The sequence below is a fragment of the Trematomus bernacchii genome, unplaced genomic scaffold, assembly GCF_902827165.1.
Source record: "Trematomus bernacchii unplaced genomic scaffold, fTreBer1.1, whole genome shotgun sequence".
NCBI lineage: Eukaryota > Metazoa > Chordata > Actinopteri > Perciformes > Nototheniidae > Trematomus > Trematomus bernacchii.
Genome location: NW_022987797.1, coordinates 3,991,808 through 4,013,055, shown reverse-complemented (window position 1 = coordinate 4,013,055; position 21,248 = coordinate 3,991,808). Strand labels below are relative to the sequence as shown.

The following is a 21,248-nucleotide window of genomic DNA, read 5'->3' as shown; positions in this document are numbered from 1 at the left end:
AAGGGTTGAAAGGTTTTTATTTCTGTAACAGATTCATTTACAGCTACACAAACATCCACAGAGCTGCTGCAGCTACAATAAATATTCCAGCACTGAGGCTGGCTCTTTCCGCACTTGATTCTTTAGAGACAAACTCGAGTCAGTGTGAGGAAGTTCAGTTAATAGACTGAATATGACATGTTTTGGTAGTTAGAAATATAATGGAGTTTAATAACAACAGAACTACAAGAGAAGGAAGTTTTCATCAGTCCGCAAGTCTACATTTTGAAAGCTTGCAGGTTCAAATTCAGCAGTTTTGTTGTTACCAAACTTTCTCAGAAACACAGAAACCCTACAGGATATAGCAACTTTTATTTTGAAGGAGAAGTGGAGAGAGCAGCCAGAGCCACACACAGAGTTCAGTCAAATGTGTGAGCGACTAACAGACGACCATTTGACCGACCCTGTGTGTCCACTGCTGCAGGTGCAGAAAGATAATTGTGCGCTTCATTGACCAACACCTGGCGAAAAAAACATTACAATCTGGAGCATTTTTAAAAGGGGACCGTTTGGCTGTATTTACACATGGTTCAAACGTTTTACCAGGCGATGTTTCCATCATCTGTGTGAACAAGACATAGAGGGTTCAGGTGGGTTTGTCTTGTGTGTTTCAGACATTGAGGGTCTTTTTGACAGAGAATATGATGTCTTTGATCTGCGGCAGACTGTTGTCCTCCAGGATTTTGGCGTACGGCATGGGGATGTCGACGCCCGTCACCCTGGTGGCCGGAGAGTCCAGGAAGTTGAAGGCGGGACCTTAAAAACACACATAGGAGGTTTAAAATATGTTATTTTATCCTTTGCCCTTAAATGTTCTCCACACTCACTGTTGATATTTCACATCATCAGCGGAGGGCGCTTTAGGACTTTAAGTTAAGTAATAGCTTTGAAAGGGAGACTGTGCTTTCAGCATAATTGAACAGAAAAAAGGACTTTCAACAGTAGGAAACCAAAAGCAGCTCACACTATGTTGTGTTGTTAGCTTAACAGTTAAGTGGAAAAAAGATGATGGGGAATCGCTAAGCCTGCTTTCGACTTCGATCCTTTTACAATATAGTTTTAAATTATGAGACACCTAACATACTCCAAATCTTTAAATGGCTCCAATGAAGTGCAACAGCTGTGAATATGTGTATGTAATAAAATCATACTGATTGCATTTAAATTCAAATATTAAAAGAAAAGCTACTACGTTGCACACTTGTCGAATGTATAATAATATCGTCTTATGATACTATGTATGTATATTTTAGTTGTAGTAGTTCGATCCATTCAACTGTAATCCAGCTTACTTCTTTATATTTTATACTGTGTATACATATATACATCTTTCTAGTGTTCATATTTATACATATTATTTCTATTTTGAAATCATGTGCAATGCCTGAAATCCTGCTGGTGCCGTTTTAATTAAATGTTCTCAATTTGGGATGAATACATTTCATCTATCTATCCATCCGTTACCTTCCATGACCCTGGCGCAGATCTCGGCCCCGACCCCAAACTGAGGCCAGCCTCCCTCCACCGTCACTAGGTGGTTGGTCTTCATCACGCTGGTCTCGATACACTCCACATCCAGAGGGCGGATTGACCGCAGGTTGATCACCTGACACACAGACAGACAGGAAGTAGTTATCAGGCCGCTGCGCAAAGCTCATCTGAGTCAGATAACATCAGATGTGTCTCTTTCTTTTACCTCGCACTCGATTCCCTCCTTGGCGAGGACAGCAGCAGCGTCCAGGCAGTGACTGACATACCGAGAGTGAGTGACCAGAGTGATACTAGTGCCTGAAACACAGGGAGGAGAAAAAAAGAGGATTTAGAAACACAGCTCTTTCTGACAGATCTCTCACGACCAGCTCGCATCGAACTTACTTATAAATGTGTTTTATAAATCAGTATATTTACATTTTTTGAAGTGAGCGGTTTATTGGTTGTTAGGATGTTTATTTGGCTACAGTGTGTTCTACTGTATGTGTGTCGTTCCCAGAAAGAATACCTTATCCTTATTATGGTGATCCTAATAAAGTATAATAATAAATGATAATGATTTCAAGACTCTCAAGGTCACCGTACAAGATACAAAAACACAAAACAAAGAGGTTGATATTGATCTACATGCTGGAGATATTTGTTATAATGAGCCATTATGATGATTCATCACAGTGAGGTTGCCAGTTTGGTTAAACATCGAGTCTCACCTTGTCTCTCGACCTTGGCCTTGCCGAAAGGAATGGTGAAATCTTTGGACTGCGACTCCTCTGACATCTCGAAGGAAACGCCGTACATCAGCTCGTTCTCCAAGAACACAACTGCAACACACACACAAACACACATTAAGGCAGTGTTCAGTAAACAAACATGAACCCCCGTTACTTCAAATTAGTGGTGATTCTCTCTGTTGTCTCACCAGGGTTGTTGTCTCTGATGGCAGACTTCAGGAGGCCTTTAGCATCTTCTGCGCTCCAGGGACTCACGACCTTCAGACCGGGACAGTGGCCATACCTGCAGGATGATCAAAACAACCACACTGACTACTAGTTCGAAGATTCATTCTTAATCTACACATTTTATGGCTGAATACAAGTTTGAACACTCTGCACGTTTTAAAAAAGAATTGTCAATTGATTCTGTTTAAAGCTGGTATTTCTGGACGGTTGCAGTAAAGGACATGGCTACAACATGAATATTAGTATAAGAGTATTTACAGATTTAGATTCCAGTGATGGATGCTTCGTTTTGATCGATGCGTCCTTTGTGTTGACCCGGGGCTATTAATAACCTTATAGAAATATTGTGCAATAGTCCACCTACTGTCACTATTTCTCTCTTAACAAATATACACCAACACACTGGTTCTAGTTATATACATTTAAAAAAGTTAGTTTGATAAGAAAATACATTTATTTAATTAAAAAATAAATCACTTTAATTTAAATAGTGGAACTTTTATGAGGATTATTTGGGGAGATGTCATGAAAAAAAAAGATGTTGATTTAAAAACCCCAATAGAAGCTTTAATATTTAAAAATACTGACCCAGAACGCCTACTGTTACTTAAAATGCTTCTACTACCGGTAAAAGATAAATAATCCTTTGGGAATTACATTCACCTTTTCATCAATTTGATGGTTTGACTGCTAGAGTTCTTTCCCCATGTTTTTCAGCAACTAATTCGGGGGTGAGTAAAATGTATTAACAATGACACAACAGGTATTAGAAGGTTTTAGTAAAGCTATAAATAACTACGGACATAGTATTAAAAGCCAAACGAAAATAGTATCAGGTGCAAGCAGTTGTGGAAAAAGTGCTCAAATTCCTTACTTATGTAAAAGTAAAAATACTAGAGTCTAAAAATACTCAATGAGAAGTCCTGAATTCAAAATGATAATAAAGTGGAAGTACAGACATGTTATCATTGAAATGTACTTAAAGTATCAGAATTAAAAGTTCTCTTTATAGAGAAAGTATTTTTTGTATTTATCACCAACTAATACATTAAAGAGTATTTTAATCTTATAGTTTGTCATGTTTCGCTTATTGTTAATACTTGAAAAATACTGTGTACATAAGTAGTACAGTACATCATCATGTTATTAAGCATATCATTTGCAAAAAAGTACCTTGCAACTATGAGTGTAAAATCGTAGTTGCAGGTAGAGTGGTGGAGTAAAAGTGCAATAGCGTTGTATGAATAGAGTAGAGATAAAAAGAACACAAGTGAAGGGCAAGTCAAAATAGTACTGAAGAACAATACTTAAGTAAATGTCCTTTGTTACATTTCAGTACTGGGTGTAAGTGAACGCACCATGCAGCAAAGCACTGCGAGTGCTGCGCAGCGACGCCGGCTGACGCTCCGTTGGGGCCTCTGAACACGATGGGCACCGACTGCTGCCCGGCTGACATGTAGTACGTCTTGGCTGCTGAGTTGATGACCTGGTCGATGGCTTGCATGGAGAAGTTGAAGGTCATGAACTCACAGATCGGTCTCAGGCCAGCCTGCAGGGGACAGAGGTTGAATATTAGTTAAAGAGTAAAGAAAAGAAAAGTAGTAATTGTTAGAGTTCCTGAAGATAATCAGGCATGATGTTGTTGACGACCTTCATTAAAATGTAAAATATTTCAAATGTAATAATTTATCATATTTTGCATTTGATTTGTTTTATGATAATGTATGAATGTATATCTTGCTGTGATCATAAAATGATATACTACAGGATCACTTCTCCACTGTGTGGTGAATCTGAACTACTCTATACAGCATCTGAATTATTTTGTTGATTTCTTTTGTCAAAACACTCTGGTGAATTTGAAGGTTAACTGATAATGGCTTCAGTTCCCTGCCAGAAAAGGCTGTATGAGGGAACGTTAAAGCAGTAAAAAAGAAAATCTAAATATGACATACATTTAAACTGATGTTGATTTATTCAGGTAGCTTACATGTATTTGCTGCTGCCTCCATCCACAGCAGTACATGTATTTACTTCTGTGCTGGTGCTCAGAATACTCTAGGTCAAACTCTGACTATATACTGTATAGTCGGAGTGCAGATCTCCCTTGAAAAAGAGATCGTTGATCTCAATGGGATTTCACCTGGATAAATAAAGGCTACAATATAAGTACCACACACATCCCCACTTCATGAAGTCTGAATGATCCCTTCAAAAAAGGACGATTTACCAGACAACAGGATGTACAGTGCTGGATAAAACCAGCCAACCTCTTCCACTTCTACTACCTCCATTATTTATTTTGCAAGGGCAAGGTCACTGCATGCTGCGCATCACAAGACGGTTGTGATTGGAGTAAAGAAATGTTACTTTAATTCCCTCACCAAAATGATAAATATGTGGAGCCGGAGATCAGCACTGAGGGAGTAGGTCTTCCTTTGCTAGACTAAATAGGCAATAACCAGATTTCGGAGTTGTGTGATTCACAAAACAAGACGTAAAGTAGTTGTGAGAGACGATTAAAAGGGTAAGTTAAGTTAAAATGGTTATAAATACACCTAGTGGAATAATGCTATTGTCTGTCAGAGAGTTGTGTGTGCTAAGTGAAGTGTTTCCATGGATAAAAACAAAAGGAAACTCACAAAAGCAGCTCCTATTGCAATGCCAGCAAACCCCATCTGCAATAGAGAGAGGGAGAGGGATGTTAGCCAGTGAAGAAATGTCTTTAGGAAGGACTGTTTAAATGACTCCAAGAGCTGATTCCATTTAGTGCACAAAGGAGAACATTTGTGAAGGGCAAATGTTAAAGAGTCTCACCTCCGTGATCGGAGTGTCGATGATACGTTTGTCTCCGTACTTCTTCCACAAACCCCTGCTCACCTACACACACACACACACACACACACACACACACACACACATAGTATTACCCTTACAATTACTAAGTGAGTAAAATTGTATTATTAATCAAAATGATGGACATAACAACAGCCTGTAACAACATTTGACATTTCAAATATTAAAAGATTTTTTGTTTACAATTGACTGAGTGGATGAAACACCAGATTATGGTAAAAATAACGTTTCAAACTTTAAACATTTTGCACGAGCCCTGCTTTATAAAACTCATCCGCTGATTCCTGCATCAATTACCTTGTAGGCTCCGTCGTACTGCGCCACCTCCTCACCCAACAGGAACACCCGCTCGTCCCTCTCCAGCTCCTCGTCCATCGCCTGGTTCAGCGCATCACGGACCATCATCTGAAATTAGATGAAACAACAACAACGCCGTCAGCCAGAGGACAGCGTTTATTCTCGTGTCTCTCAAATGCCAAGCCATCCAGTAAATGAGGCCTAAGCTGTTTTTCAGTTTTCGGCAATATTTATTCACACATTTCTACAAGATGCATTTAAACCCTCTGAAAAGAAAATTCTACAGAAATGCAATCAAAGTAAGAAAAGTAGTAGTAGTTACTTCCAATTTTGTATTTTTAACCACTACAGCAACACATATTCCATTCCATGTGTATACAGTTTTTATACCTTTAACTTTATTGATCACCATAAAATAAATGTATTTGTTGCCGCAGCAGCATAATGACACGAATTAAGATAAACAGAGGGAGTAAAATAAATAAATAAGTAGTGTATAAGAATATAGTAAAAATATATTAAGAATATTTAAGAGCATATGGATTAAAACATTGCAAGGTCAAAGTCTGTATGATGTGCTGTGTGGCATAAGTAGCGATATAATATAACATATAGCATAGTACAGCAATATGACATAGGATAGTGAATACAAGAGAATCAAATAGGAAAACAGCATTATATACTATAGTAAAATGTCGTACAACACAATATCATTTAGATGGATATATTTCAAATATTGCATATTGATGATGAATTCAAGATGAAAGCTATTTTTGCTATGGTTGTTTGACATGATGTGACATCTCTGCTCAGTGACCGGACAACGGCAGAAACCATTACATTTATAGTAGTTGGAGGTGAAACATGGTCCGACTTTGTTACTACTGACAATGACAACGGTCAGCTGTAGTTTGTCATTAAGATTGTGCCTTTAAAACAAATAACACCTGACAACAGCTGTAGCTACAGTTAGCATGCTAGCTGCTAACACTGACCTGTACGGCGGCCGGAGCGCTTTTATGGAACCCTCGCTGTCCCAGAGCCGACACGGCATTCTGGAGAAGAGAAAACAAAGAGACGCCGTTACTGTCACACATCATTAAAACACACAGAACAGTATTTTGGTAGTTATTTCATACCTTTCCTGAGCGGAGAAAGCATCTCACTGAAGCCGCCATGTTGAACCTGTCCTCTGTCGGAGACAAGGCGGGGACTCCACGTAGGTCAGGAGGTTTCGGCCAATCAGAACAGCAGATTACGTGTTGGGAGGGATTTGCAATAACAAAGAGCCAATCACAGCGGGTCAGAGGAGAAGGAGGCGGGGGAAACTTCAAGAGTGGAAAAAAATAAAAAGACATCCAAGGACACTGTGCTGTCATGATGTATGGAAGGCCAATCGTGACACAATAATAAAGAAAAAGAAGATCGAGCTTTGGAAAAATTAAATGACCAATCCAGAACGGTCGCTTTTCTTTAATAAATGTTGTTATGGATAAAATACATTAATGTTTGCACACAGCATGTATTGATAAATTGACAATCTAAATATTAGGTCAGAGATTGATGTCCCCGGAAAGGCCCTGATTACTGGACTGTGGCATAGGCAGTAGGAGAGCAGAGGCCTGTACTACGAAGCTGGATTTTCGCTTAGCCGGCTAACTTCAGGGAAATCTCGGGCTTTCCGGTCCTACGACGCGGGTTCTCTTTTTATCAGGCTAGATTTCCATGGTAACTTATGCTGAGCAGCAAACCTGCTCCGGAGCAGGTTAGGTGGCAGGCTAATACCCCTTTCACACCAACGGTGTTTCAGGGCCGGTTCGGTGCTGGTGCTTGAAAAGCACCGGGTTTTCCTGTTCACACCGCAGCGGAGCAGCGTCATAGCTCCGGAATCCGGTTCGTTTCGAGCACCAAAAAGTTGTCCGTCTAGAAGCAAGAACCGCATACGTCACGCTTACGTCGGAGGGGGGCGAGATTAACCTGAGATAACAGTTAAGGCGAGTACGGCAAATAAAAGTTGTAACAAGCAGTAGTGCTGAGCAAAGTGACTAGAACGCAACCACACACTTGTTAAAAAAAAAACACACTTTATAAAGTCAGGCAACACTAACCAGGCTTCGTGTGATTCTGTTTATTTGTACCTTACTTTGACCATCCGTTCGCTGTTATTGATCATTGTGGAGAGCAGGCAGACGTTTTGTTTGTTATTATAGCAGCTATCGGATGGAATCAATACATGGGCTGCACAGGTTGTCATGTCCGACTATCACAAGTAGAATCATAATGAAAAATACGTCGGTAAAAAGTGCCTGTAGAAAACTGCTTAGCAAGTAGTCAGTTTAGCTTCAGTTGCTATGCTAACATCACCCATGTTATACCAGAGAAACTTTCATAACAGCGTTGTGATGCCAAACAGCGTCAATTCAGACTGACACACATTCACTTAAGGGGAACTGGGATATGTAACAGCTGCTTGTGTGACAGTCAGACAGTGAATACTTTAGAGCCGTGTGAGCTAACCCGGAGCTAACGGGAGAATACACTCCCGTTGAAGAGCAGCCGGCCAGCACTGCAGCGGTCGGTAAATGCCGCTGAAACACATTAATAAACAATGAACCACGGCACTCTGGAGAAAAGTATAAGGTTGGAGAAGTCGTTATTTAATTTAATCTGGCTTCGTATGATTAAAAGCAACGCAGTCCCCGGCCCGTTGTTGTGAGGTGAGCTCCGGCGTTGGGGAGAAACTCAGCGACGTAAACTGTGACGTCATGACGCAGCAGCGGCAGCACCAGTCGGGCTCTGAGCGGTGTGAAAAGAGCCGGCGCTAAACCGAAGAACCGGTTCTGAACCAGAAAAGCTCTAGCACGGAGCTTGAACCGGAGTTGCGTTGGTGTGAAAGGGGCATAAGAGATCAACTCAGTGAAAGCACCGCCTGCTGACCAATCAGAGCTCCGTGTGCGGAGTTTAAAACGATCAATTCATATTACAGGATAGAGGAAATACAGAAAAACTGCCGTTGCAGGAAAGACGGCCGGCCAAAATCAACTGACTGTGTGAACGTGAAAATTAATAGAATATCCCCTCCCATCTTCAGAGCAATCTGACTATTATAATATTAGCGTTAAGAAAGCTTACTTAAATATCTGCCACGACATAAGTAACCGGATCAGAGTAACATTAAGTACAGTCCGCGGCACTGTGAGTGCAGACGTCGATGTGTCCCATTATCATTCATATCATATCACCAGTGGCGTTTTTATATGTACAAAAGTGGTGGGGCACAAAAAACTTAGATGTCTATATATAAGCTTCTGCAGTGACGTGCAGTGAGGTTCATGGCTGGTGAGGCACTGGCACTGACTCTTCAGGTTTACAAATATTATATTTTGACCTAAACCAAAATATAATATTATTTTCAAAAGCTTTTTTTGTCTGATGCTTCGATTAATTTTAAACAGACAGTTCAACAAAAGGATACCCAAAAAATGTAATTTTATCATTTAAATATTGAATTATTCTCTCTTAGTAAGATCCCATTTTCAATAAAATGGCGGTCTTACCTTGACTTGAAGATGAAGTCCATTTGCCTATCCTTCTGGACAAACATTTCTATTACTTTTTTGTAAAAGTCCTCCTTATGTTCTTGTAGTTTCAAAAGTCTATCATAAATCTAATCCATAGATTTATGATAAAAAAATTATAAAAGTAGGGTAGACATGTGGATGTTATCCGGCTAATCAAAACGTGCATTTATCTAACAGGTACGTTTCCCACAGATCTTATTTCGAGCTATTTTCTAAAATCCTCTGGAGAAATCTCATTGCTTTTTTGTGCTTACTTCCTGGTTTTAGGATGCGGCACACGTACTTACAGCCAATCAGCTCTGAATGATTTGAGATGACGTATGGTGGGGATGGTAGCTCCGTGCCCCTCTGGTCATTATTTTTTTGCCACACACATTACATTACAAAATACTCTGAGCATGCGCAGTGTAGTTTTTACAGTCACGTTCACTTCACAGCGAGAGGAAGGGGCATAATCAGGTTTTGTCCCACATGGCTCTAAACAGCTCAATAGGCACACACTGTGACTGTAGACACACTAATTAGAAGAACACAGACTAAAACAGAAATGTGCAGACGAATCAGATGATTAAACATGATCTTAAAATATATTTTATATATTTTTTTATTTATTTTTTTGCATTTTTGTAATCATTATTTGTAATACTTTCTGCTGACACTAGGTGGGGCTGTGCCCCACCTGCCCCTAATGACCAGTCGCCACTGCATATCACATCATAATGTATCATATATTTCCTTATTTGAGTCAGCTTCTTGAGCCGTATCTGGCCGTGCAACACTCACAGTGTCACATACTGTATGCAGAAGTATTATTTTAAGCAACACATTAAGTTGACGAAACACTCGAGTCAAATTCTCCTAATTAAAGTCAGATCCACTCGTGTCTTGGACGGGGCAGTGATTTCATAAACCTGTTAATGTACGCATTCAAACACTTTTTCTTTTACCAGCTGTATTCACCTTGCAGGTGCAGCTATGTGGCTTTTATCCTGGATAAAGTGTTTAAGTCATGGATGTTTAAAGTTTAACTTCTTCATATTTGACTAATATTAAAGTTCACTTTTCATTCAGGAAGTATGACGCTGCGCTGTCAGTACGCTTGTCCGTGTTTGAGATTGGTCGAATGCTCCAAATACCACCCCTTTCATGTGAACGCGCACCTAACTAGATAGGACACGGCTGGCTTGAGCGATCCACTTGATAACCAGCGTCGTAGTACAGTTTAGCCAGAGCGCGTATGTTTTGGATTGGGCCAACCGGCTAACTCAAACATATCCAGGTTAGGTTGAACCAGCTTCGTAGTACAGGCCTCAGGAGAAAGAGAGAGAGCGCACTGGTTACGGGGATTGTTGTTAGCATCTGGTGCTGCTAGCTAGCTGCGCTAACAGATATAAGAAGCCTTTTCTACAGGAAGGTGGAGATAGGTGTCAGACTCTTCTGTCAGACTGAGAGACTCTGATAACTACAGTGAGGTGAAGGACTGAGTGTTTAGATAGTTAACTTTAGTCTAAGTTATCTCAGTGGGCAGGGGCGGACTACAAATCAGCCCGGGACTCTCGACCGGCCCACTTCGGTACCGCCGGCCCACCTCGGTACCGCAAGTAAATTGTCGACGGGGGGGGTGCTAGTGACTTATCCGACCGGCCCACATCGTCCGACCGGCCCACTTCAGTACCGGCCCATCGGGATTCGTCCCGAACGTCTTGATGGCCAGTCCGCCCCTGTCAGTGGGTCTCAAACCTTTTGGTCACCATTAAAGTAAACAAGTATTTCCAAGGGACACCTCTATCTATTTAATATAGTTGTAAAAAATCAGACGTGAAATCATTCCAATTTATACTATAGGACAGTTACAAAAAAATTCAATTGAAAAGGGCACTGATTAGTAAAATATGTATGACTAAAAATACAAATGTAACATATACGGGGGAGAGGCTTTAAGACCGGTGGTAGAGGACCTGCACGCTCACCGATATAAATGAACAACACTAATAAAATGAACCAGATTGAAGCATTTTACATTCAAATGTTTGTTTTTTAAAATCTCTAGCTAAAGACTTGCCTAGGGCAGCAAATTCATGGGTACCACGTGACGTCACTGTATTCTAGCGCCGCCATTTTTGTGTCCGGTCACAGCAAGTCATTACAACAACAGAGAACACGGAGGAAGCAGCAGACGAAGATACATCGTGAATAATAAAGTTTGTGGATATGCCTGGGATTTGTTGTGCTGTGGTCTGTGACAACAGTCGCCAGAGGAACCCCGGACTACAGTTTGTATCGATCCCCAAAGACTTAGACCGTCGTAATAAATGGCTGGTCGCCATCAGAAGGGACCACTGGCAGCCGACGTCTAACTCCAGATTGTGCAGTCAACACTTTGTTTCCGGTAAGCTCTTCGCTTATTGTTATCTTTTAGCTTCTTTTGTCAGAAAAACGTTTTCAAAATACTTCAACATAGATAATTCAGTTGCCGAATAATAATTACCGTTAGCAGTGTAATGGTAACTTATCACTATGAAAATATTCCCAGCTTTGAAAGGACTGCATTAGTTATTTATATTACATGTATTATTGCTACTTTTACTTAAGTTAAGGATCGTAATACTTCTTCCACCCCTGTCATTATCTTATTAGGAGGCCTATACACACATTAATATTCTACCATGTTTGCGTCTGTGTTACGTGCCGTAGTGGGTGCTTGTGTCCGTGGGTGTTTGTGTGTCTCTCTCTCTCTCCCCCTGATTGTCTCCAGGTGCAGCCTCTCCCTCAGGTGCTCCCAATCCCCAATCAGGGCCTCCATAAAGGACCTGAGGAAGGCTGCAGTGGCTCTCTCCTTCTTCTCTGGCAGCATGTGTGCAGCATGGTGTCTCTGTTGGCTGAAGTCTCTACTGTTGAACAGCTTCCTCAGTTTAGATAGGGGAGTGTCTAGCTGGGCTGAATCAGTCCTTCCTTCAGGCACTCATTTATTATTTTGCCTTTTTTATTTTCGGGGTAATCCTGGGTGGGGATTTAGTCCCTGTTGGGGGAAGGCGTTTCAGGGTTTCGGCCACTGATGTTTGCCTTTAAAGTCGCCTCGAGCCCGGCACGCTCCAGAAGATAGTTTGGTAAGTTGTGGTAGGCAGGATCTGGGGAAGCTCGTTATTTGGAAGACTGACGTCAATGTTTGTGAGGCATTAGTGGTAGGTTGTTGTGTCACAGCATTTCAACAAAAAAAATTGGCCGTTGAGTATGGTTTTTGTTTTGGAGCAGTTTGTGGCCAATCCTACTGTGTGTCAGCTAGACTGGTTTAGGAAGGTTGACTTGCGGTTAATTGCTGACCACTATAATGTTTTTGTCTCCACTGCTCTCGCTAAAAGTGATCTCAAGGCTACTTTGGTAAATGGGCTAGTTGAGCAGGGGGTTTTGAGTCTGCCTGATTCAGTGGAATCTCCTGGCACGGTGGCCGGGGCTGTTGCAGCAGTATCTCCTAGTGAAGGCCACGTTGATACTCCTGGTATTCAGAGTGCTAGTGCACAGGCAAAACCCTTTACCATGCCTCACTTTGACCCGCTTTCTTCCCAGTCCTCTCCTACAGGCTCTAGGTTAGATGCCAGAATAAAAGTGCGTATGGCTCGTCTCCAGTGGGAGGAGGAGCGTGATAGGGATTTTCAGCTCGGGAGGGAGCTGGAGATCAGGAAGTTGGAGGCAGACACTGCTGTCCGGATGCGTGAGCTAGAGCTCCAAGCAGCTGTGGTGGGTGACCCTGCTGTTACACAGTCTGGTCCTGCTGCTTCCTTCGACGCGAGTAGACACATTTCTTTGGTCCCTGTTTTTCGTGAGTCAGAAGTGGAAACCTACTTTGGTGCATTTGAGCGCATTGCTGCTGCTCTACGCTGGCCAGAAGATGTGTGGGCCATACTTGTACAGCGCAAGCTAGTCGGCAAGGCTCAGGAGGCCTGCTCTTCTCTTTCTGTCGAGTATAGTTTGGTGTAGGACAATGTGAAAGGTGCTGTTCTCAGGGCATATGAGCTTGTGCCTGAGGCCTACAGGCAGCGTTTCCGCGGCCTGAAGAAAACTTCTGGCCAGACTTATGTGGACTTCGCGAGGGAGAAGAAAATCCTCTTTGACAGGTGGTGTAGAGCTTGTAAAGCTGATATTACCTCAATGTGTGAGCTAATGATGTTGGAGGAGTTTAAAAACTGTGTACCCGAGCGTAGTGTAGTCTATCTGAATGAGCAAAAAGTATCTACCCTTCAGCAGGCTGCCACTCTAGCAGATGAGTTTGCACTTATACACAAAAGCGTTTTTTTTCAGTGTGATTCCCAGTGGCGGAGCCAGGACATTTTCAGTGGGGTGGCCAGGATGGAACCAGTGATCATTTTGGGGTGGCATTGAAATCACTGTATATGAACATAAAAATACATCTCACTAGAAAATAAGGGGTTATTTAAGGCACCTACAATACACCTCTACATTATTTGGGATTAAGTGGCAAAGTATCAACGAAGCTTACATTTGTGACGACCCCTCCACACCACGTGGGGTGCCATCTGTTCGTGTTTGTGGGTGATTGCAGGTTCCAGTGCCTGATGAGCTGCACCTGCCTGATGAGCTACACCTGCTGGAAGCCTACAAGAGGAGCCAAGCCGGATACGTCGCTCTCTCTCACTCCTCTGGGCACTCTCTCCGGGCCAGCCTCGGGGATCTGTTGCTGGTGCCGCGTCCTCATTTTGTTTATTAATAATAAACGTCTTTATTATTCATACCCCTCGTCTCGCCTCCCCGCTTTTTGTTGCCGCCCCAGAGCTTTGGATATTTAACTTTTGGAAGAAAATAAGTTAAATTAATTGTAAGTTTAGTGAGTACATTATCGATATAACGTCCTATTAATGTTAATTCTTGAATGATGAAAGGCATTTTTTCTTAATGTTCTAAAATTGTTTGGGTGTTTCTCTTTCTCTCCCCCTGATTGTGTCCAGGTGCAGCCTCTCCCTCAGGTGCTCCCAATCCCCAATCAGGGCCTCCATAAAGGACCTGAGGAAGGCTGCAGTGGCTCTCTCCTTCTCCTCTGGCTGCATGTGTGCAGCATGGTGTCTCTGTCTCGGTGTGAAACCTGTGTTCTGTTCATTATTAGGAGATGCGCTCCAGTGTATATTTGTGTTCTAGTTTATTTAGTGGGAATGCTGATAACAGCATTCCAACTATATGTTATGCTACGGACAAAAAGTGTATTATTCCGCCGGCTTATTTTGGCCCTCTTCTCCTCCCACATTCAACATCGCAGAAACTCCTTTCAAACATCAAAACGTTCAGCTCTGTCGGGAATCGATGGCTATTACTTTTATCATTCATAACTTTCATAATTCCAGAGATACATCACATTTTTAACCATTGAAGTCAATGGAGAAATTCTTCAGACTTCAACAAATGTTCATGCGACTTCAACTGCTAACTGTTCATTCATACTTTCACTCAGAAACCTCATTCCAACTTTAAAATGTTACACATCTTTCTGACATTATTCGTGTAACACAACTTTTAAATCTGATTCGTACTTTTAGAGATATTAAACGTTGTTCACACTCCCTTATCTTTCTTACAGTGCAGACGCTTTTCCGCTTGCTCTTGCCTCTGCTTACTTTTAATGCTGATTTTCCTATTCTTATTCTCTGAAAACTTCGAGCAGCGGCTCCTGGACATTAACTTATCACTGGGACAGTTATTCATCGTAAATAGACGGCGGGTTTCAGCCATATTTCAACATTTTTACGACGACCTCAGTCTTACAGTAGCGTGGCCTAGCAACAGCTAAAGCCTGGTAGGCTACTGCATGCTATTTAGCTTAAGCTAGTTGGTAGCAAAATGCCTCCGTTCTCTACAGATGACTTCTACAGAAGATGGCTGTGTTGGAAATGAAAATGCAACGGTTGGAAGTTAACGTGGAAGTGAATGGACTATGTTGTGGGAATAACACCACTTTACCAGTGTTGCAAAATAATGGAAAAGGGTATGCTAACTCGCAGCTAGTTAGCAGCTACAAGGTTTCCAAGGAACAGGAGGGCTGTGTACTGGGTAATAAATCTACAAGTGGTAGTCCTCCCTGGAACTCTCTGGGTGCTAAGCCTAAGAGTAAATCATTTCCATGGGATTTGGGAGGACGAATAACAGGCAGAGCCCAGCGCTCTGAAATCTGTGATGCGACCGGCTGGCCTGCATTGTTATCACCCAGGAAGAGTGCCTCTTCAACCCCTATTCATACTAGGAAACAGCCGTGGACAGCCGCTAAAGGGAGAACTACAAACAATCCTCCTAAACCACCAAGTGTGCCAATCCAGAACAGATACGCTCCGCTGACCGAGAACCGGAGATCTCTTTCTGATGACCTGGATAACCTGTCCTCTTCACACGGCAGGGTAAGGACCAATAGCTACTCCAAAAGTAAAAGGCTAGAGGGAAAGCTAACGACTGGGCCTGAAACTCTGATTGTGGGTGACTCTACTGTAAGAGATGTAAAAGGTCTGTGTAGTAAGAACAACACCAAAGTACTCTGTTTTCCCAAGGATATGGTCTCCGACTTGGCTGAGAAGATCCTGCATATTGGGGCTGAACATCCGACTGTGAAGAATGTGGTACTACATATTGGAACAAATGATGTTGTGAAACAACAGTCAGAAGCGCTGAAAGAAGACTTTAAATGTCTGTTGGAAACTGTCAGCTCTCTAAATGCGGAGGTGTTCATCAGTGGCCCTCTACCGCCAGTCAGAAGAGGAGTGGAGAGATTCAGCAGACTGTTTGCACTGAACACGTGGCTTTCAGTTGCCTGTACTGACCATTCTGTCCATTTTATTGACAATTTTAACTTTTTCTGGGATCGCAGACATCTTTTTAAGGCAGATGGGGTTTGCCTGAACAAGTCAGGAGTGAAATTGTTTATCTCTAACATATTCAACTGCCTGCATCAGCAATCTGTTCCCTCTGCCAAGGACAAGCGGCAAGAGGAATCAAAACAGGAAAAACAGGACACAACACATCGCGCAGAAAACCCTGAAGAAGTATCACTGCACCCGCCTGAGGAATGTTCTGATTATGAGAGACCTATGACACAAATGGAGGAGTCTCCACTGCCCGTCACCCCCCCTGTCAACGCCTTTGAGGATACTCTTCATTCATCCCCCAGCTCTCTCTACTCTCCGCTCACCCTTTCACCCTCGCCCTCCCCCCTGGAGTTTGATGACCGCATGAAGGCGATATGCAGGGTTGGCAGCATGTCCTTTACCCCCGCCCCTCAACGACGCCCACCAAAATCACCGAAGACAAGCCTACGTCAACCACCTCCCCCCCCTGGCAGCATGTCCTTTACCCCCGCCCTTCCACAACGCCCACCAAAATCACCGAAGCAGAGACGCGCACCATCTCCCCCGTCTTCATCACCGTGCCTACGTCAACCACCTCCCCTCCCTTCAAGAAAGCATCTGCAGTCTCCGAAGCCTGATAAGGATGTGTGTGTACAAAACGCAACAAACTATTTCTGATATGTGCTGGGTCCAGGCTCAAGGGCATATGGCACTCTCAACTCTTTCCAGCACATGCCGGGGCCCTGCCTGCCAGTAGCTTTGCCGATATCTGTGTTGATAGGTAATAGATTAAGAGCGGTAAATCAGCTTAGAAACAGGAAGTGCTCAAACGTTTGTGTGAGGTTATCAAATTTAGCAGTGATTCCATGTCAGCCACAGCTTGTCACAAATGTTTTTACTGATAGTGTATTTAACAAACTTAAACTAGCTTTATTAAATGTCAGGTCTTTGGCAGGAAAAACATTTTTAATCAATGATTTTATCACTGAGCACAATCTCGATTTTATGTTTTTAACGGAAACTTGGATTGAACAAAATAACAGTGCAGCTGTTCTTATCGAATCAACCCCTCCCAACTTTAGTTTTATGAGTCAGGAAAGAATGCTTAAGAAAGGGGGTGGAGTTGCTATTTTGTTCAATGATTCCATTCAATGCAGGAAGACATCTTATGGGGACTTTGCTTCTTTTGAATATGTGGCCCTTCAGCTGAAATGCTCCTCTCGAGCTCTGTTCCTAAATATCTATAGACCACCCAAATACTGTGCAAGCTTTTTTGATGATTTTACTGAACTGCTGTCTATAGTGTGTATTTACTTTGACCGTCTAGTCATTGTTGGTGATTTTAACATCCATGTTGACAACCCCCAGGACAGAGGGGCTAAAGAACTGTTTTGTGTTCTTGATAACTATGGACTGACTCAGCATGTGGCAGAGCCCACGCACAATAAGGGGCACACTCTGGACTTAATTATCTCAAAGGGTCTGAATATCTCAAAGGTTGTGGTGACTGATGTTGCACTCTCTGATCATTCCTGTGTTTTCTTTGAGAGCTCTATTTCTGTTCACAAAAATGTTCAGAAAGAGGTAACCACAAAGCGATATTTAACTGAAAATACTAGGGAAATGTTTACTCATAATTTTTCATCCACACTCTCCCTTGCTAACATCTCAGTAAATGAGCTAGTAGATCATTTTAATTCAAAAATTAAAAATGTTATAGATACCATTGCTCCAAATACGGTAAAGGAAGTGATTGGCAAGAAAATATCTCCATGGAGAAAGGCCATGACTGTGAGAACAGAAAAAAGAGTGTCGAAAAGCTGAACGTAGGTGGCGAAAAACAAATCTCCAGGTTCACTTTGAAATCTATAAAGAGAGACTTGGCCTTTATAATTTGGAATTGAAAAACGCACGACAGTCTTTCTTCTCTGACATCATTACCAAAAACAAAAACAACGCACGTGCCTTGTTTGCTACCGTCGACAGACTAACTAACCCCCCAGTGTCAGTAGCCTCTGAATTTCTATCCACCAGGGCGTGCAATGATTTTGCCTACTTCTTCACTGACAAAATTCAGAAAATTAGACAAGCAGTCAGTGCCTCTGCATCAGGTACAGCAAATGTGTTGTCCCTATGTCCACCTAATATCAATTCAAACACCATGACACAATTCCATCAGATTAATGGTAAAAACTTAGAGGACATTATTCAACTTCTGAAATCCTCCTCCTGCTGCCTTGATATTATTCCAACAGGATTTTTCAAAGATGTTTTTCCTTGCATGGCCTCAGATCTACTTCATATAGTAAACACATCTCTTCACTCAGGTATTTTTCCAGAGGCCCTGAAAACTGCAGTCATTAAACCGCTCTTAAAAAAGAATAATCTAGATGCTTCAGTAATGAACAATTACAGGCCAATATCAAACCTGCCATTTCTAGGTAAAATCATTGAAAAAGTTGTATTTCAACAGTTGAGTAACTTCTTGCATTTAAATAACTGTTTGGATGTGTTCCAGTCAGGATTTCGTCCAAACCACAGCACTGAGACTGCTCTTGTAAAGGTCTTCAATGACATCCACTTAAACACAGACAGTGGCAGAACTTCAGTGTTAGTATTATTAGATCTCAGTGCTGCGTTTGACACTGTTGACCACAACATATTACTAGACCGACTAGAAAACTGGGTGGGACTTTCGGCAACAGTTCTAAATTGGTTTGAGTCCTACTTAAAGGACAGAAAAAACTTTGTTTCTATAGGTAAATACACATCTGAGTTGACAAATATGACATGTGGGGTACCTCAAGGCTCCATCTTGGGGCCTCTTCTCTTTAACATCTACATGCTACCACTGGCTCAGATAATGAAAAACAACAAAATAAGTTACCATAGCTATGCGGATGACACACAAATTTACGTAACAATTTCACCAGGAGATTATGCTCCAATTCAAACACTGAGTAAGTGCATTGAACAAATCAATGACTGGATGTGTCAGAACTTTCTCCAATTAAACAAAGATAAAACTGAGGTAATGGTTTTTGGAGCCAAGGCAGAACGTATAAAAGTTAGCGCTGAGCTTCAGTCTGCAATGTTCAAAACAACAGATAAAGCCAGAAATCTAGGTGTAGTCATGGACTCTGACCTGAGTTTCAACAGTCACATTAAAACAGTTACTAAATCAGCCTACTATCACCTAAAGAACACATCTAGGATTAAAAGACTAATGTCACAGCAGGATTTGGAAAAACTTGTCCATGCTTTTATCTTCAGTAGACTCGACTACTGTAATGGTGTCTTTACAGGTCTCACTAAAAAATCTATTGGAAAGCTGCAGCTAATTCAGAACGCCGCTGCTCGAGTCCTCACTAACACTAAGAAAGTGGATCACATCACTCCTGTTCTGAAGTCCTTACACTGGCTTCCTGTGTGTCAAAGAATAGATTTCAAAATACTGCTGCTGGTTTATAAAGCTTTGAATGGTTTAGGCCCAAAATACATGTCTGACCTACTGCTAAATTATGAACCATCCAGATCTCTCAGGTCTTCAGGGACTGGTCAGCTTTCTGTCCCCAGAGTCAGAACTAAACATGGAGAAGCAGCATTCAGTTATTATGCTCCAAATATCTGGAACAAACTCCCAGAAACCTGCAGGTCCGCTGCAACTCTTACTACTTTTAAATCCAGGCTGAAGACTTTTCTTTTTGCCGCTGCTTTTAATTGAACTATTCACATCTTAAACTGCACTGTAACTTTTAACTTTTATCCATGTATTTTTTCTTTTAATGTTTATTTTATTATCTTTTCTTTTTAATGACTGATTTTAAATGCCATTTTCATAATGTCTTCCATTTTTGTAAAGCACTTTGAATTGCCTTGTGTTGAAAGGTGCTATATAAATAAACTTGCCTTGCCTTGCCTTGCCTTGCCTTCAGACCTTGGTAAAGAGGCCTTCTTCAGATTTTAGAGTGCGTGATGTCACAGCTAGAGTGGAGGACAGATTTAATTTTGCCTTCATATTTTCTTTTAAACCTGCCATAATTCCCAAACCCTACATTCCTGAGACATAATTTTCCATGAGAAACGTAGGAAAACATCTCGTAGCTTAAAAAATGTAAAAGATTTAAGAAAAATAATTAAACAAAATGCCTCTTGAGGGCATGAAGTGACAAAGACTTTCAACATGTCCATTGTTGTTACATTGTCCATTGTAAGTTCAGCCTCATCTTTCCCCACCACAGCAGCCGCACACCTTTAGTTAATCTGCCAAAAAGGCCACATTATTAACCCGAAAGTACACAAAAAGTACACTTCAGATGCTCAAGTTCCTTGACATGCTTCACACTTTGAAATTTCACCGATATCTGTTACGGTTCTTCAACAAAACGTTCACATGTAAGAGGTTTATCTCTCATTCAGAACAATGAAAATGCTCTCTCACTGATTACTGCACATCACCATGGAAACCTTTGATCTCTGGACACGTCGTTAGCTCAAATATAAACACCTGTGTCATGGAACACGATGATGTCATAACTCCAACTGACATGCTCAGAGCAGCAGACTTCAGATAATGGTTAATGGTCCTGCCCTCAACAGCTCTACGTCAATTATGGGGTGTCATCATATGCCGTTTCAACGCATCCCTCGCCATAAAACACGATGTCGCTGTAACTCCAATGGACAAGGTCCGATCGTCCCCCAAACTTTGCTTGTATATCACCGGTCCATGCCTCAACAGCTTTACGCCAAATCTGAGATCTCACCATAGGCTGTTGCCATGGAAACGCATCCCTCGCCATAATACACGATGTCGCTGTAGCTCCAATGGACACGGTCCGGTCGCCCCACAATCTTCACCTGTATATCACCTCTCCATGCCTCAACAGCTCTACGTCAAATCGCATCGGGAAAAGCATCCCTCGCCATAAAAGAAGATGTCGCTATAACTCCTATGAAAATGTTCAAAAAGTGCTCAAACTTCACATGTGTGCTTAACAGTCCAGCCGTGAAGACATCTACGGGACAGTTTTGAGATTTCTTCAAATGCCATTGCCATGGCAACACAATGCTCGCCATGAAGGGGGATAGTGGTGGTCTAATGGATAGTGAGGTGGGCTGAAGATCGGAAGGTTGTGAGTTCAAATCCCGCCAGGAACACCACCACTAGTGTGCCCTTGAGTAAGGCA

At 41.9% G+C, this 21,248-nt stretch overlaps 1 protein-coding gene across 1 annotated transcript; it reads right to left on the bottom strand.

Moving 5' to 3' along the window:
• pdhb (pyruvate dehydrogenase E1 subunit beta) lies at positions 1-6,897 on the bottom strand. Its single transcript, XM_034149919.1, has 11 exons — positions 6,782-6,897; positions 6,638-6,697; positions 5,643-5,750; positions 5,307-5,369; positions 5,132-5,167; positions 3,848-4,038; positions 2,450-2,544; positions 2,241-2,351; positions 1,736-1,827; positions 1,504-1,645; positions 1-795 (listed from the first exon to the last, which is right to left on the bottom strand). Exons 1-11 carry the CDS (start codon positions 6,818-6,820, stop codon positions 650-652), a joined length of 1,083 nt encoding a protein of 360 aa, XP_034005810.1. The 5' UTR covers positions 6,821-6,897; the 3' UTR covers positions 1-649.
• Between the last annotated feature and the right edge of the window lie 14,351 nt (positions 6,898-21,248).